The sequence below is a fragment of the Pelodiscus sinensis genome, chromosome 4 (genome assembly GCF_049634645.1).
Source record: "Pelodiscus sinensis isolate JC-2024 chromosome 4, ASM4963464v1, whole genome shotgun sequence".
Classification (NCBI taxonomy): Eukaryota; Metazoa; Chordata; order Testudines; family Trionychidae; genus Pelodiscus; species Pelodiscus sinensis.
Window position 1 is genome coordinate 117125511 of NC_134714.1, and position 17996 is coordinate 117143506.

General features: G+C 43.6%; 1 protein-coding gene across 3 annotated transcripts in view; it reads left to right on the forward strand.

Annotated features, from left to right (window-relative positions):
• Window positions 1-1034: 1034 nt before the first annotated feature.
• Window positions 1035-17996, forward strand: part of MOB2 (MOB kinase activator 2) — a 172902-nt gene continuing 155940 nt past the window's right edge. For 2 of the 3 annotated variants that reach the window (XM_075928198.1, XM_075928199.1), the window contains exon 1: window positions 1035-1338. In XM_075928198.1, the coding sequence (XP_075784313.1) occupies window positions 1322-1338 (17 nt within the window). In that variant the 5' untranslated portion in view covers window positions 1035-1321. The remainder of the gene's footprint in view (window positions 1339-17996) is intronic. The other variant, XM_075928202.1, reaches the window with a different exon arrangement.

Genomic DNA, 17996 nt, shown 5'->3' on the forward strand with positions numbered 1-17996 from the left:
CCAGGTGTCCAGTTTTGAACTGGACAGTCCAGTATTTGACCTTTGTGTTTGGGAAAAATTGAGAAAATATAAATGAGAAAATATAAATGTCTGGTATTTTCTAAATAAGATGTAACGTAGATTGTGATATGTTAAGTGTGTCTGGTATTTTTGTTGAAACCATCTGGCAACCCTATTTCTAAGTATATGGGAAAATCATAAAAATGATAACATAAGCACTTTCTCAGTAATAGTGTGCGTCTGCTTGTTTGATTTTTGTAAGTAGATTTTAAGCAAGGTAAAACTTACGCTACATAAGGAAAATGAGACTTATGTACATGGGCGTTTGGAAAGGTGGAGAGCTACTGCTCTGTAGGCAGTGTACCTAGGGGTAGCAGGGACACCACTAACCTGAACTCAGGCACTCTGGCAGCCCCCAGCATGAGGTTTGACCAGCCAGGCAACTCTGCCTTCTAAAATCAATAACCAACTCACAGCGTATAATGATCATTAATAATTAAAACACCCATAAGTGATGGTAAATAATTAACTATGTAAAACCCATCACTTAGGTGGACTAATCCCCTAAAGGGCAGATCCGGAATAAAATCCCCTCGCAGGGATGGTTTGGCTGGCCCCATGCCATGATTACGCAGCAGCCCTATGGAACAAGTGGTTCCCAAACTTTTCGGCATCACGCCCTCTTTCGGATTTTAGAGAAACCCCCGCCCCAAATAGCAGCAAAACTTAAGCAAAAAAAAAAAAAAAAAAAAAAAAGTAACCGAGCGGGACCGAAAAACACAAATAGCAGCAAAAATTAGGGGGCGGAGAAATTGACGGAGGAGAAGGGGCTGGGTCGCCTCGCGCCCCCCAGTTTGGGAACCCATGGACTAGATGCTAGTCAGCTGGCCGGACTGGGGGCAGAGGTTCCGCACAACAGAGGTTCCACGTGTCCCCAGCCGCAGGCGCGGACTACATTTCCCACAGTGCGCCGGGCGGGGTCACGTCCGGGTTAGCCGTGGTGGGGGGCGGGGGCTTGTGTGTTTACTTCCGGCTTCCCCGGGAGTGTGGCTGAGGCTCAGGGCACCCGGCGCAGCCTGGCGGCAGGAGCGTGAGCGGGGCCGGGCCGCCCGCAGGGGGCAGAGGAGGGCGGGGAAGGGGGGAGCCGCCGCCAGCGCCAGCCCCGCCGCCGGGGGTGGGGGACGGGGCACGGCCGCCCCATGCGCGGCCGGAGGGGGTGGTGAGCTTGGGCAGGACGCAGGAGCCCGCCCGCCTCCCGCCCCGGCTCCTCCCCAGCCCCGCGCCCAGCGCAACAGCGGAGCAGGCGGCACCCGCGAGAGCCATGGACTGGCTTATGGGGTGAGTCCCGGCGGGGGGGCAGGCTGGGGCCGGGGGGTGCAGCCGGGGCTGCTGGCCTGGGTCTGGGGGGCTCGGGGGGGGGGGGGGGAGGGCTTCGTGAGTGGGGCTGGGGGCGCCGCCGGAGCGTGCAGCCCTGAAGCCGGGTGCGGAGCTGGGGATCCTCTTGCTGTGCCCAGTGGAGACGGGCTCTCTTGTCAGCACCCCAGTGATGGGTCCCGTGCAGGTTTCTCCTGAACTGGACCTGGCTTGGGAAGGACAAGGGCTAGGGGCAAGGTGCGTGTGGAGAGGCGGGTGGATCTCTCTCCTATCTGTGAATGCAGGCGAGACTAGCAGTGGCAATGTTTCCCTCTTACCTGGGGTCATGGGGCGCCTTTAAGCAGCTGGCTCCGTGAATGGGAAGGGACACATTGCCATGAGCTAACTTTAGGTGATATGGGAACCCAGCGCCTTAGGTGGAAGTGCATAGGAGGACGCGGAGAACACAGAAATCAGTGCAAAACACCAGAGTGAAAGCCTCTTACTTAACCTTTCTCTGATAGTAGCAATAACATTTAATATAGAGACTGTTGGTTACACTTCAAAGGTGACAGTGGGTGAACGAAGGAGCATATACTGGGGTGGTAACAAACTTTGTTGTGCTGTGAGAAATATGGGCCACAGAGGTTGGGAAGCACAAGGAACAATGAAATAGCACAGGATTCCTCTTCCTGCTAAGGGACCAGAGAAATACATGACAACTCAATTGTTCAGGGCTGAAAGACAGTACGTGTGGTCTCCAGCAGTGACATTAAGAGAAGAAATACTGTATTAGAATATGCGTATAGGGCCACATAGTGTCAAGCTCATAAAATGGGATTATTTTTGGGTTCCTTGTCTATTGATTACTATTTGGAGGTTGCTTTACTGGCTTGTACGGTAGGAGAGATGCAAAATAACTTTCTCTGTTCTGCAGATTAAACTGTATAAGAGCAACTAATTTCTCTCCTGTTTTGGATATAAAAAAGCAGGCATTGCAAGTCTCAACAGATTTCTGTCAGCTAGTGAGACTGCTATTTCTGCAGCAGAACTTCAGCTTTGAATTAAGAGTTTGCCAAGATCTGATCTAAATGGCTTGGTGGGGAGTGGAGGAAGACACCTCAGCAGAGATTAAAACCAAATGAGTGCTGTGCCAGGAGACTTGGATAGCATGGGATTTATAGTGCTAATTACACAGAGACAGAAGGTAGAAAGCGATTTGCTGCTAGTTTTATGTTTAAAAAAATCTTAGCAAGAGGGACATACCTTCAATAGAAGGGAATGACCTGATATATTATCAGACTCCCAGAGAAAGAGATTTAATTGCTTGGTGCAGCAATTTTGCTGATGACCTCTACTCAGGTGAACTGTGAATAACTGTGTTGCAGAATCAGGTGGACAGTAAGTTTTGTGCTTTCGTGATGCTTGATCTTAAGTTAGTTGAGGTTGTACAATGTTTGATCCTTTGCATGCTACTTTATTATCTATGCTGCATCCTTGAGAAATTGACAGCTGTAGAAAATGGGATGACAAGTCTGCTGTGTTGCTGGTTATTTACTTGGAAAAACTACCAAGTTCTTCTTCTTCTTTTCTGAGGATGAAATAACGGGATAATTGGTAAATGGACAGAATTTGTCTGTGCTGCCCTTTTATTAAGAAAACAGATTTCTTCGGCATGGATACGACTAATTCTTGATCCAGTTGTCAAGTCTTCTATAAGTAGTACTGACCATAATTATGACTAATAAGCTAATGGGCATGGACTCCTGAGTATTTGCTGGGAGATCATGTTCATTAGGCTTTCCTAGAACAAATGAAATAATAGAAGTATAGTGTTAGAAACATGCCAGGCCTTTTTGTGTGGTATCCATTGGAAAGCTGGCATCTTGCAGATTAGGTGGAAATACTTATTGGGTTCCTTTCGATTGTGCTTTTAGTGACTTCTAAGCCTACCATACTTACTTTATATAAACAAATCTAAAGAAACTTGAGTATCATTGTGGCAAGCTCAGTGGCAGGAAGCTTCAATTTTTTTTACAGTTTATCTCACTACTTACACAGAAGACTTAGATGGCTTAAGATGGTTATTTTGCGCCCATTTTGTACGAACTGTGTCAACATAACAAAGTTTGGTTCTTGGCTAGTTGATACTAGACTTTCAGAGTATTAGACTATAAATTTTTCTCATCCCTAATCTTATAGCTGTTGGAAGTTTGCTGTGTATTACTGCTGTCATTGTACAGGTGATATTTCCACGGTGGGCGAACTCACATTGGAGAGGAGAACATCTCTGTGACTACTGTATTCTAAATCCTGGCTTGTGCATGTTTGTTCTTTGCTGTTACTTGATATTTATGTTAATGACAAAACCTTACAGTGTGTACCTAGCAGTCTTTTGCATTGTCATAGGGTGTGTCTTCACAGCACAGTAATATCAAGTTATAACCCCCAACTTGATTCCTTTCCCACATACAAATCTATAGCTCAAGTAAACTGCTTTAAGCTCAAGATAGCTAACCAGTGCAGGGACTGAAGTAGAATGCTGCAAAAGTTCAAGCATAAGCTAGTAATGCAGTGGGGATACACCATGTCATCAGAAGACAATGATTCGATTAGTACCATAGAATCACTGGACTGCGTGTAACTCATGTTTTGATTGTTGCTCTAACTCGAGCTAGGTTAGTGTCAGTGCAACTAAGCTGATTGTGCTAATTTGAACTAACTGTACTCTAACACATTGTTTCAAAGTTTGTAGAAGTTTTGTGTATGTTGCTGATAATGAGTAAAAAAAACAGTGGATATGTGGGCAAGGGAGGTGGTGGGGGAAGACAACAGCTTCTTGCAGTTTGTCAACCTGCAGCACTTCAGTGAAGACACTACCTACTCCAGCAGGAGGGGTTCTCCAATCAATGTAGGTACTTCACCTTCCTCAGCAGTGGTTTGTTGAGAGGAGAAATGCGCAAGTGGTGTTAGGTTGGTTTAACTACATTGTTTAAGGACATGGATTTTTTTTAACACCTCAGAGCAAGACAGTTTTACTGATCTAATTTTCTAGTGTAGACCAGGCCTCTGTCTGTCCAAGTTGTTGCTTCCCCCAGCAGTGTTCTGTGTGTTTGTGACAACATTCCTCTGTTTACTGAAAACTTAATGGGTTTTAGTTTTACAGCAGGGCTTTGCCTTATCTTCAACTAAAATTGCAACTGTTTCCAGCTCTTGCAAGGGAAGGGAGGAGCTGCAGAAAAGGGGCAAGAACAAAATGTTGCACTTTGGAATTCCACAGGTTTTTGAATGAATTTCCTCTCACTTCTGCATATCGCTTCACCAAGTCTGTATGCTAATATCCTTCTGTATCAATGAGAGTGGTATGGAAAGAGTACTATTTTTATTCCTTCTCAATAAACTCTTAATACTAAATTAAATGTGTTAGGACGCCAAACATTTTTTTCCCTCATGTTGTCAGTTCTCCCCCCCCCCCCCCCCTTCTCTTTCTTGAATGCTTTGGACCAGAAAATGCTCTACATGTTAAACTTCGTATCACTATAGAAACTAGCTTTCAAAGGCAAATGAGATTTCTTTGTTTAAAATATAAACTAGACAGCAGTTGCCGCTAATCATGTTCTAGCTTCCCACTATTCCGGCTCATCTCAGCTATATTGCACTTAGACCTCTTTATTCCTTAAAGGTCCTGTACAGTTGATTGTTGTGTTAGGCAGTGGGGGAAGGGGAAGTTCTAGTCATACCATGGAGGGCAGCAGCCTTAGTGTCTCGGATTGCTACAGAGCACTTAATACATAAATAGAAACTGGAGCCTATAAACAATAGTGAATTTGTCAAAGATTAGGCAAATAACAATCCTCTGGGCTGGCCACACACCAGAGCATTGCTGTGATCTGTTTGGTAAATTGTTGTTCTCTCAAATGCCTTAAAACTGTTCATGTTCTAAGGAAAAAAAGCTGCATAATTAAGCGATTGGGATACATAGAATTGCATGTCAGTTTAAGATCCAAATAAATGTTAAATCTTTCCTTTCCCGCTTAGATGCCTTATCTTTCTGCTGAAGGGTTCCATAACAATGTTACTGTTTGAAGGGTGTGTTCTCTTTGGTATATATGTGTAATTACTATTAGTTACAGTCAGAGTTGGTCTGGAAAGAATAGAGCAATAAGTTGTGCAATATCTTGGATCTTTTATGAAAAGAAGGAAAGCTCAAAGTATTCCCATTGTACAAAGAAAATGGGTACCATGGCTTTGATTGGAGACTACAGATGTTTGGGGGGTAGTGTTCATTGATCTGATAAGAATCTAAGCTATACACTTACTATTTCATTTTGAAAGTAGAATGAATTGATAAAGATTTTAGCATTATTTATAACATTAAATTTAAAAGTAGCAACAAAGACCAACAATGTTCCTTCAGTTGAAGCCTTTTAAATTTGAATTAGGGGTGCAAAAACCTGTTTAAGGATATTTAAATTTAGATTAATCAACTAATCGAATAATCAATGCAACTTGCATTGACTACTTGATGAATTGATAAGGGTGCCTCTGCCTTTGAAATGTGGCAAGAGCCCTGAAGCACTATAGGAGTACTGGCCAGCAGGGAACTCAAGCAATTCCCCAATGGCCTGTGCTCTCTGCTTTTGAAATGTACAAGAGCCCTTTTGAAGGCAGAAGCGCTTCCAGTTCCCTACTGTGCCACTCTGCCCATGGAGATGGTGCTGGGGAGAGCTGTTTTTTAAGCTGGCTCCTCCCCAGCACCAGCTCCTGCTCCCTCTCTGAGAGAGGCAGCAAGCTGGGGAGAAAGCGACTAACTGAATCACCAGTCGATTATCCAGTAAGCATATGCTTATTGGCAGGGCTTGACAAAATCTATCCAAATAAGCAGGCTCCTGTGGAGAGGAGGGGCGGTGCTACAGCCCAGCTGGGGAGGAGAGGCGGGGTGGTGTTACAGCCCAGCTGGGCTGGAGTGGTCCTGGCCTGCTGGCAGCCCTGCAAGGCTGCTGGTTATTTGGTTACCTGTAGAGGTGAGGCTTACCAGATAATCAGTTACCTGTTCACATCCCTAACTTGAATTTAAAACTCTTAATTGTAAAGGACAAAACCTTTTTTGAAAATGCTGTTGTAACAAGACTTAATTACTCTTTACATTTTGGATTCTGATCAGTTAACATCTATGCCAACTCAAGAGTGACTTATGCAGAGCAGCTTTACGTTCCACAGACTTAAAAAAAAAAAAGAGAGAGAGAGAATCTAGTTTGCCAACACTACCTGTTAACCGCAAACTACTGCTTTATGGAAGGACTTAGGTGGTGGGAGAAAAATGAGTGTAAATAGTGTAATTGCAGCAAGCTATAATGTTCCCTTGACTAATGTTTCTTTGTACTGTCATCTTTTACAACATGGAAGACCTTGCAACCTGAGTCAATTTGCTGCAATCAAATGCTGTCCTTAACACTTGTTTTCTTTTGACCATCCACAGAAGAGTGGAGTGAGTTGCAAATAGTCTCCTAAAACACAAACCTGCATAGTCTTATCAAAGAGTAATGTGTTCCTCCTTCACTTCCCATTCGTACTGAGGAGACTTTAGTGATTCTCCCCCCCACCCCAAAATAATTATAAGTTAGTTAGCTTTATCCTATAGTAAGAACCACTTGAAAACAAGTACTAAAGCAACTCTGTTCCTATTCCTTTTCATTTTGCTTCATCAGAACTCATCCTTGCAGCCACCAAAAGGCAATATTTGATAGCTCACAACTATGTCTTGGTAGCATTCATCTGTATCAGAAAAATGTCTTTTAAAAATATTTTAATAGGTTGTAACACTCGTGCAAAAAGTCTTGTTTGATCCAGGACTGAAGAGAGAGATGTCAGTCTACAGAGACTTGATACTAAGGGAGTTAAGAAGGATGGAAAATATCTGTTTGCTAAGGACTGAATGGCTAACTTAATATAGCTTCAGGGGGTAGTTGGGTTAGTCTGTACAGGGTAAACTTAAAAAACAACAAAAGGTCTGGTAGCACTTTATAGACTAACAAAACATGGTGGTGGTGATATGAGCTTTCATGGGCACAGCCCATTTCTTCAGATGACTGGAGTTTGTGCCCACCAAAGCTCATACCACCACCTACGTGTTTTGTTAGTCTATGAAGTGCTACCAGACCTTCTGTTTTAAGTTTAACTAATATAGGCAAGTAAGCAAACTGCTGTAAAATGGTGTTAGCCTTTATTCATCTATTCCAGTAATGGGCAGCTTAGTCTAGTGATTTGGTGGCATGAGTGGCCCTTGCTAGACTGTTGAAATCAAGAGGGTCTCCTGGGATAGGGTAGTTTTACTATCTGCACTTGTGTACCTAGGATTTGTAGGGGGTGGTGACTGAGCTATAGCAGTGCTTTGTTTTAATGCAGAGGGAGCATATTGCTCTCTCATCAGTGTTGCGTGCCCTTGTTTTATCTGCATGTCACTTTAGTAATATTGGGCGGGGCAGGGGTAACAATGTGGATGGAAATCAGTGGAAGCTGGCAACCTTGCGTGTGGACAGCACTGAACAAAATGTATCTTAGGCTACATATAGAAAATGGGCTGTATGTGGCCTTTGGGCCACAGGTTGCCCATCCCAGCTCAATTCAGGCTAATTACCTATATCCAATATCCAGTCCTCTGGACAAACAGACTTTTACCCTATAGGTGAGACTACTGTTTTCCAGATTCTTGTTTTGCAGCATTCAGTAGAAAAGTAACTGGAGAACCTAGGACACAGAAGTTTCTTGGTATGTTTAGCTACTAGTTTTTCACTGTATTGTGAAACAGCAAGGCAAGTTTGTATCCGTTTAGTAAACCACAAACTATCTTTTATGACAAGATTGTCTTCAGTTGAACAAATATATGGGACTATCCATTTAACATTATTAGAAACGTTTCCCCAGGAAAGGACATGTTAAATCCATGCTCTTTGCGCCCAAATACACTTTTTGCATGTCACTGGACTTTGTACATACCTTTAAACGAGGGATTCTCAAATATCATTGCAGTGACCTCCTTATGCCAACAAAAATTACTACCTGACCCCAGGAGGGGGACTGAAGCCTGTATGCACCCAAACCCTGTTGCTCTTGGTGGGGCAGGCCAAAGCTCAAACCCCACTTCCCTGAACGGCCTGGGGGGAGGGGCAAGAGGGGTGGGAAAGAGAACCAAAGCTGATGCCCAAAGCCCGCATCTATGTATAACACGCACTTGTGTATTACCCACGGTTTTTCTATCGTGTGTGTGTGGCTTTTTTTAATTAGATTTCCCGCGGACGTACATAACCCACAGAGACTTCTGCCGCCTTCATAAAAGGCTGATTTTTATCATGTTGGTCTTGTCATCTTTTAATATGAGTAAAAATCAACTTGCATAAGATGCAGACGTGTATACCCCATGGGGTGTGGGAGGGGCATGGTTGGTACAAACATGGATAACCCAATTATATTCGCTAATTCATGGTAGTGCTGATGCTGCTTTCATATGGCTTGGGGAGACTTACATCTACATTTGATACCCAGTGTGTTCATCAGCTCACTCCTGCAGCAATGTCTATCAGGCCCTAAGCAAAATAACTTGGATAAGATGTGTTCCATTATTTGTGGCCAGTGACCACGGTTGCATATAGGTGTCTGCCTCACTTTTCCATTTAAAGAGGGTTTGTCAACATCTCCCATGAGATGTTCTGAGGCAATTCAATCTATACCAGTCTTTTAGACATAAATCAACACTTGGTAGTTCCTCAGCAAGGTCAGTGACAAGCTGTTTGTTTTGAGCAGTTGAAATGCTCCATGTGACTGGCTCTCCATTGAATCTCAGCATTGATGCTGATGTTTGGCAAAAGTCAACATGGTTTCTGTAAAGGGAAATCATGTCATACTAATCTGTTAGAGTTCTTTGAAAGACTTAACAAACATGTGGACGAGGGGGATCCAGTAGATATAGGATACTTAGATTTTCAGAAAGCCTTTGACAAAGTCCCTCAGCAAAGGCTCATGTGTAAATTACATTGTCATGGGATAAGAGCATGAACGTGGTTGAGAAAGCAAGATGTCTGGGCAACTCGTCTACCCTGTGGAGGCTGGATGTGATAGAACTAGGAGCCAGTTGAATGGAGTCAATTTGAATGTCCCTGATGCTCTGCACATGGCATTGTTGAGTATCGAGGAGTTTAGTGTGACTGCTATGGAAACTGCACTGCACACAATAATTAGCTGCAGAATAGACCAAAGCAGTTGATGTGGTTTGCTTATCAGATAGTTGACACACTAATCGACTAGTTGCTCCCACCCTCCTTGCTGCCTCTGTCAGAAAGAGGCAGCAAGATGGGGGGGAGAGGGAGAGAAGAAGGGCTGCTTTGGGGGACCCAGCTTAAAAGTTGGTTCCCTCCAGCTCTGACAGAGGGGGCGGGGCACAGCGGCAGCGTTCCAACTTTGAAATGTACAATAGTTCCCACTGGGGCTCTTGTACATTTCAAAGATTGAAACGCTGCGTGGAGCCCAGGGCAGGGGACTCCTCGCTGGCCCTGGGCTCCATGCAGCGTTTCAATCTTTGAAATGCCCAAGAGCTTCTGCTGGGGCTCTTGTACGTTTCAAAGATAGAACGCCATGTGGCACTTCTGCCTTTGAAAGGTAGCAACAGCTGGGTGGCTCTTGCTATGTTTCAAAGCAGAAGCACTCTTATTGACTAATCAAATAGTGGATGGAAATTACATCCACTATTCGATTAGTTGATAATCTGATTTTTAACATCCCCAGTTTGTAGTCTCTGTGGACTGAAACCCATGATGGTCAAGCCAGTTTCCTGGTAAGCACAACATGAGACCTGACCTTGCAGTAGTGTTCTTCAGGTGTTGTCCAAGGGGCAAACTGGTCCAGTGTAATGCCAAGTTACCTTGGGTTAGCCTCATGGATGATGCTCTCACCACAGAACTGCACATTGAGTTCGGCATCTGCCTTTTTTTATTGTTCAGATGGAAAGCTGTCACCATGATGTTTTCCCCCTAACTTTGCAGTGTTGGAAATAATTAGCCATTGTACTTAGCTCTTGGGCTAGGATGCAGCTTAATGGTATGCAGGCAATTCAGCAGTTACTATACTAGGGATATCAGGAAAAGCTTGGTGCTTTTTCTGAGATATTAATCATTTTGCATGCTGGGTTTAGATTCCATTATTGATGAATTGTTTCCTCCTCTTATCACTGCAGTTGCATTACTCTGCATGTAAGTGTATTTTAGGTTTCCTGAAAAGAATGTATTTTGTGTGTGAAGCTGTTTTTGCTTTTTTCCTACCCAATACTCTCAATAGTGCTTGTATGCAGCCATACTTGGCTCTCTAAGTTTCTTTCCTGTTTGCTTTCTGTGGAGGGCATAGCAGCACAGGGATGTGCATGCCTGTGAAACACTGTTACTTTCCTAATTTACCCCTGCAACCGCACTGACAACATTGCAAGCGGTATATCTGAGATGAATGTGCCCCTCAGTCTATATTGAAAATACTTACTGTCACTGTGTTTCCTTGTTATATCTAACAGGATACATTTTATCAAATAGAATGGTACATTTCTGCTTAAATTCAGACACCTTGAAATGAAGTTCTTGCTGTCTTCACTCTCTTGTCAATGTGTTTACCCCCTATTCCTAGAACTTTACTGACCTCAGTAGTAGTGCATTAACAGATCACATCAGTTCCTTTGAAGCATGGACTATATTTCCATCAACTGATAAATAACTTTGAAGAAGATTCAGGCTTCTATCTGGGTATCAGAAATAAACTCTTTAAAAGCAGCTGGCAGTGTTTTAGTTTTATGGAGGACAGAGTATGAGGAAACAGGTATTTGTTAATTTAAGTTAATATCTTCCAGTTGACTCTTCAGACACAAGCCTTCACTTGGACAGATTCATTTCAAGGCTGTAACTATTAATGACTTCCACTTGCCCATTTCAATAGCATCTGGTTATATGGCAAATACTTGAAGCAAGTCAAGCGTTATATTAAATGGTCTACAATGAATAGTACAAACAACACATTTAAACAAACCATACTGTGCTGGTTCCCTGTACTGTTTACCTAATCATATACCTTAGCTTAGCAGGATACTGGAAAGAACTCTGACTAGCCAAAAACCAGGATTCTGATGTTCCCGCTCAGGAATAAGCCCTTTTGTGCAACTGTTCTTGCGCAAGAGGCCAGTGTAGACAGGCAACATGAATTTCTTCCGCAAGAAAGCCCTATTGTTAAAATGGCCATCAGAGCTTTCTTGCGCAAGAGAGTGTCTACTGGCATGGATGCTCTTGCGCAAAAGCACATGCCAGTGTAGAGGCTCTCTTCTGGAAGAGTTTTTGCAGAAGAACTCTTCCGCAAAAGAGTTCTTGCGCAAGAACCTGCCGGTGTAGACGTAGCCCTAGTGTATTACCCTGTGTCCTTTTCTGCAGCACACTATTTCTTTTGCCTATTTAACAAGGTGAGTCACTGAAACTTGTTTTCTGAATGCAGTTTTTAAACATCCTTGTTGTAGTATTCCACCCACTTGATTCTGCAATACAAAAAGCTAAGGCGGCTTCCCTTGCCTTAGCAATCTCTGAAATGAAGGCATGTGATGCCTTGGCAGTGACACACTGATTTTTTAGTACTGTTGAGGATTGTTAAATCAGTGAACCACACGAGCTCTTCTTGGTGAATAAAGAACAAACTTGGTCCTACTGAAATTTTCCTGCCAGAGGTTGTTCACACATCATGGGCAGTTAGTCCTGGAAGTGTCACCATTGTCGAGACTGCCACTTCTGCAGGAGTTCTAAGTTGCTTCACTTCAGTTACGTGTGTCGTTTGGACTTTTAACCGTTCAATAGCAGTACAGAAAGTTTTGAGAAGTTTTTCTGCAGCTGCCTGCTGAAGGCAAGTGTGTATACAGGAGAGATCCTAGTCAGCGCAGCAATGCTTCATGGAAACTGTAAAGCTGGGTACGTGGCTCCTGTGTCAGAAGGAAGATCAGTGGCAATAAAATAGGACAGTCGGCATTATCATTCTAGAGAATTATTTTTCTTATGCTTCTCTTACTAGTAAACAGATTTATATTAATTTAAGTTTCAGTTAAGTACTCGCTTTTCATCATGGTGTGGTAGCACAATAACAAGATCAAAAGAAAGGGGTAAAGAGGGAGAATCCTATCTGAATGTTGGATTTTTACTGTTACCATAATGCAAGAACAATGGTGTACTTTGATTAAATAAAAGGGCTGCAAGGATGCGACACCAATAAAACACAATACTTATTGTATGTAACACAATAAATCTGTGGAACTGAAAGTTGTATAATACCACTAAAGCAACTTGCTTACTCTAATTCTGTAAAGATTAGATCATATTAACCAGAGTGTTCTCTGCCTTTGCACTAGCTAGGATAAAAATGGCAAGCATTTTCAGTCCTCATGTGTCAAGGCATAAGCTGATCAGCCAGAACCAGGAAGAAACTTTCCCCTACAGAGGTTTATGCTGCCTTCTGAATCAATCCATCATTGCTGCTGTCAGACAGGATATTGAGCTCGGTGGACCATTGCTCTTTTTCAGTATGTCTGGCCCTATGTTCCAGACATTTATCTGAAATATCCTTTCTTCCTGTTGGAGAATAGCCTTTCCTCCAACTTAACTGCCAGCTGAAATATTTTTACTATGTTCACAGTGGTATTAAGTGCACTAGTTCAGTAATTTATTATCTGGAAGTTTTAAAAAGTGGCAATTCCATGTAGGTGTTCCAAGTCTGACTTTTACGAGAAAGCATTTGCATTTCCTTGAGGTCTTTACTGGAGGCTTAAGAACCAAATATCCCTCTTTCCATGCTTTTTCAGAGAAGTTGAACTTTTGACAGTATCCTTGTTTTCGAGATATGGGTCAACTCCTATTGTCATGTTTCATGCCCATCCATGTTAGTCTCTAAAGATGCCAGGATAAACCTGTGCTTCTGATGTTTTCTGGTCCCCAAACTTGCATTAAGTTTGAGACCGTGTCTGTCAATGAGCATATGTTAATTATTGTAATCATGTTATGATACTGGCAGAAGAGAATGGACAGAATTCAAATACATTCCGTTCCTCAAGTGACGAGATCCAGTTGGATTTTCAGGAGATTGGGATATTTGTTCAGACTGTTGTATCAATCACTGTGGTATTTAAATTCCTCACTTAGTTACATATTGAGAGCTATTGGTTGGCCAGTTGTGTTTATCCATTTTAATGTGTCCCTTGCTCATTTAAAAATTGAGATGTGAATGGTTAACCAATAGGAGCTGCTCCAGCTCCTCGCCTGCCACACCCCTGCTCCTACCCTTCAATCGCCTGAACACTTTTACCCAGTTAACCAATTAAGCAGGATTTTACATCCCTAATTCAAAATAAGAAAGATATTAGAATGTTCTCTGATATCAAATGCTTTACAGAAGTCTGGATTATATTAACACTACTCCCTTTCTTAACCAAACATGTAATCTCAAAAAAGGAGAGAGTCAGATATTAAGATACAGATCCATAAACCCATGTTGGTTTGCATTCATTTTGTTCTCTTTTTTTAATTCTCCATTAAGCAAATCCTATATCAGCTGTTCCACTAGTCATCCTTGTTTGTTTGGTTTGTTTGTTTTTTTTTTTTTAAACTAGCATGACTTTAGCTTTTCCCAGTCTCCTGGAACTTCTGTGGTGCTCCAACACTTAAAGAAAATCAACATTAGTGGTCCAGCAAGCTTCTCCGCTATCCCTTCTTAAGCTCTTGGATGCAAAATGTCTGGACCAGTTGATTTTTCTTTTTAAATGTCTAACTTTAGTACCTTCTGTGTTAACATTCTACACAACTAATTTCTGGAAAATGTTATCAGTACACACAGAAATTAGCAATCTTCTCTCCAAATACAGAAGAGAAATATTTATTAAACATTTCTGCTTTCTCTGCATTATTGGGATAATTCTTTTCCATTTAGTAATGGAGCAGTACTATTGTCAGGATTATTTTTGTTCCTTTACTTAGATTCTTACATTTTGTCCTAAATAATGGCCATGAGTTTATTCTTGTGTCCCTTGTCTTCCTCCGTCAATTTTCTACAATTCCTAACTTCTGATTTATGTTCATTACTCTGTGGGGAGGTACAGGAAGTCCCCGACTTACATGGATCTGACTTATGTCAGATCCGCAGTTATGAACGGGGCTGCCCCGGAGTACACGGACTGTGGGACCTCGCAGTCCCACCGCCCGTGTACTCCGAGCGAGAAAAGCTGCTCCGCGTCTCCGTGGTCTTCAGACCAGGAAGACGCGAAGCAAAGCCCCGGAGGGGCAGCCCAGGCGCGCCTGGGCTGCCCCGCTGCCCGAGCACCCCCGCGGCTTTGCAAAGCCTCGGGGAAGCCGGCAGCGGGGCAGCCCAGGCGCGCCTGGGTTGCCTCGCTGCCCGAGCCCCCCCACGGCTTTGCAAAGCCGCGTGGGGGCTCGGGCAGCCCAGGCGCCCCGCGGCTGTCCCGCTGCCGGCGTCCTCAGAGGCTTTGCTCCCCGTCTCCCTGGTCTGCTGGTCTCCAGCAGACCAGGGAGACTGGGAGCAAAGCCGCGGAGGATCCAGGCGGCGGGACTGCGTTGCGTCTCGGTCCGCTGCCCGCGTCTTCCTGGTCTGCTGGGGGGGGGGGGGGGGGCGCAGCTAGTACCCCCCCCCCCCCCCCCACGCAGCAGACTAGGCTTTTCTCTGGACGCCTGTGGCAGAGCAGCTGGGGCGCTGCCAGTTGGTCCCGCAGCGCCGCTCTGGGCACTACTGGACCAACCCAGCAGCACCCCAGCTGCTCTGGTCCTGATTCAGCCGCTGCTGGTCAGTTTCAGCAGCGGCTGAATCAGGACGCCTGGGGCAGAGCAGATGGGGTGCTGCTGGGTTGGTCCAGTAGTGCCGAGGTGCGGTGCTACTGGAGCAACCCAGCAGTACCCCAGCTGCTCTGCCCCAGGCGTCCTGATTTAGCCGCTGCTGAAACTGACCAGCGCTGACTACAGGAAGCCTGAGGCAGAGTTGCTCTGCCCCGGGCTTCCTGGAATCAGCTGCTGATCAGTTTCAGCAGCAGCTGATTTGGGGATGCCTGGGGTTCTTAGTTGAATCTGTATGTAAGTCAGAACTGGCATCCAGATTCAGCCGCTGTTGAAACTGATCAGTTTCAGCAGCGGCTGAATCTGGACGCCAGTTCCGACTTACATACAGATTCAACTTAGGGACTGTAGGTTTGTTCCTATCTTGTACGTAACCTGGGGACTGCCTGTATAAGGATCTTGTGCAAAAAGGGGTTTTTTTGCACAAAAAGAAAATGTCCACACTGCTTGTTTTTGTGCAAAAACCCCTTGCACAAAAACGGATTGGAAGAGGTTATGCAAGTGAAGCAAAAGAAAATGCTAATCTGTGCTTCGTTTGCATTGTTGGAAGAGGCAAAGCGCATAGTGTAGACATAGCCTATATACCTTGTCAAAAGGAGGTGAAAACCCTCTCATCTTGATTTTTAGCTTATGTGCCTAATGCTGAGAGAAACTTTCCCCAGACCGGAATGGTTGATCCAGGGGGCTTGATGTGGGGCAGCAGCAGGGGTCACCCACACCCATACTCCAACTATGCAGTGGGAGCCAGAGCAATCTGACAGCCTGCTTCGCTTGGCCCCCCTGCCCATCTCCCAGCCTGTGTTATGCTTCACCTTGGCATCAAGCAAGGTGTAGCGGAGCAGGCTGCCAAGTCAGTCTCACGTAGTGAATGTAGGGGAGGCCGATCTCTGCTGTCATCCTATGCCAGGCCCCCCTAGGAAATCTCCCAGGACTCGGGAGGGGGGGTTCATAGGAGGTCAAAGTGGTGGGACTATGGGGCCCCCCCAAAGCATGTGACCTGGAGCAGCTGCCCTGAACTATCCTATGAAGGGGAGGACTCTGCTTAATACACCTGGTCAAAGGACCTAAATATTTAATTAGAACGAAGGGACATCCTTATTTTAAAGATGGTTGGAGGTTATTCCCCACAACCCCTCTCCATCCCCAAATGAATATGATAAACACGTTGTCTAAATCCTACTTGTTCGTTCATTTCAGAGTACAAATCTAATATGTAAATTAAACTGAAACCTGTTTTGCAGATCAACTCTATTCCATAAATCAATTTGAAATGGATGTCTTTGCTGGTGTATTTTAAACTATACTTGTGTTAATAACCAAAATGATGAGAGCTACAGCAAAAATTTACAATGAATTCCTGTGTGAAGATATTGGAGTGGTTGTCAGAATCTCATAATAACCTTGGGTGATTTAAGTTCTCATTGTCATACCTGTGAGGGAAACCTTCACCAGTGAATATGTAATACAGTGGTTTCCAACCTTTTTTTTTTTTTTTTTTTTTTTTTTTCTGCAGCCCGGTAAACCCATTCAGAAACTTTTTGGTCCCCCATTCAGACTGGTGACATTTTATTTGCAAACTTGCATGTTCATTATGCACATTTTTACCAGCAGTGTGCCATGGTCCGGCATCGGTCGGTGGACAGGCAGTTGGGAGCCACTGATCTAATAGAATTTTATGGTCTTTCCTTGTGTGTGTTATAAAATTAAGATATCTTGTAATAGGAGCAAAGGAAAGCTGTGGACTCTGGTGGGAATGTTAGTGGGGTATTAACAAAAGCCTTGTAGTTGTGGTGTTGAGCATGGTTTGTGTTTTCCCAGCTAGTGATCTTGATTTATGCATTCTGTGTGTTTGCTTCTGTATTTAAAAACAGACACAATAGGCAACAAGTTAGTCTGCTTCAAGCCTATATATTTCCTGCAGAGCTACTTGTCTAACCAGAAGGCAAAGCCAATAGCTTTAGCTTTATTTTTAAGCATAATCTTGTCACTCTCTTGCCTTAATGTTTTATCTGTTGTCAATATGTTACGTTCCAGGCTTGAAGCTCTTTCTTTACTTAACTTAATTCTGCTACAAAGATTCTGGAGCTTTGGGAAGGTAACAACATGTATGCAGAGTACTACCTGCACGCATCCTGTTTGCTATCAAACTGTAGCTGGATGAGGTCTTATTCTTGCAGCCAACATACTTGTTCAATGCTGAGATAAAGATGCACATATTAATGTATTACTTACAAGTTTAGGAAAATACTCTTGTCTGTTGCTGGTGTGGGCTTTTTAGCTTGTTTTGAAATACTTTTTCAATATACATAAGCTTTTTTCAATTAGCATGTGATCTTGGGGATTGCCTCTGCATACACAGCAAGACTAAAACAATCTGACAGTGGTGTGAATATTCACTTTCATTATGAAACTACATAACCACAGGTAAGTGCAGAGAAAGCGCCTAGGGCAGGAAACTTAAATTTTGCCCTACATACAACTCTATTTATGTATTCTGTATGTGTAGATGGCTGAGGTGAGCAACTCTGTGAAGTGCCAGTTAGCTGCAGTTGTGTGCGCGTGTGTGTACACATGAAAATAAAACTTTTAGTTACTAAGTGTTTCAACTGCCTGCTGCTGGTGACTCTCCTGTTGGAAATGACAATTTCTAATGGTATAGCATCCATTGTCAGTTTTTGTTTCATTGGAAATTGTTTAATATATTAACAGATATTAAAGTTATAAATATTTTTTGTTGCTTGCAAA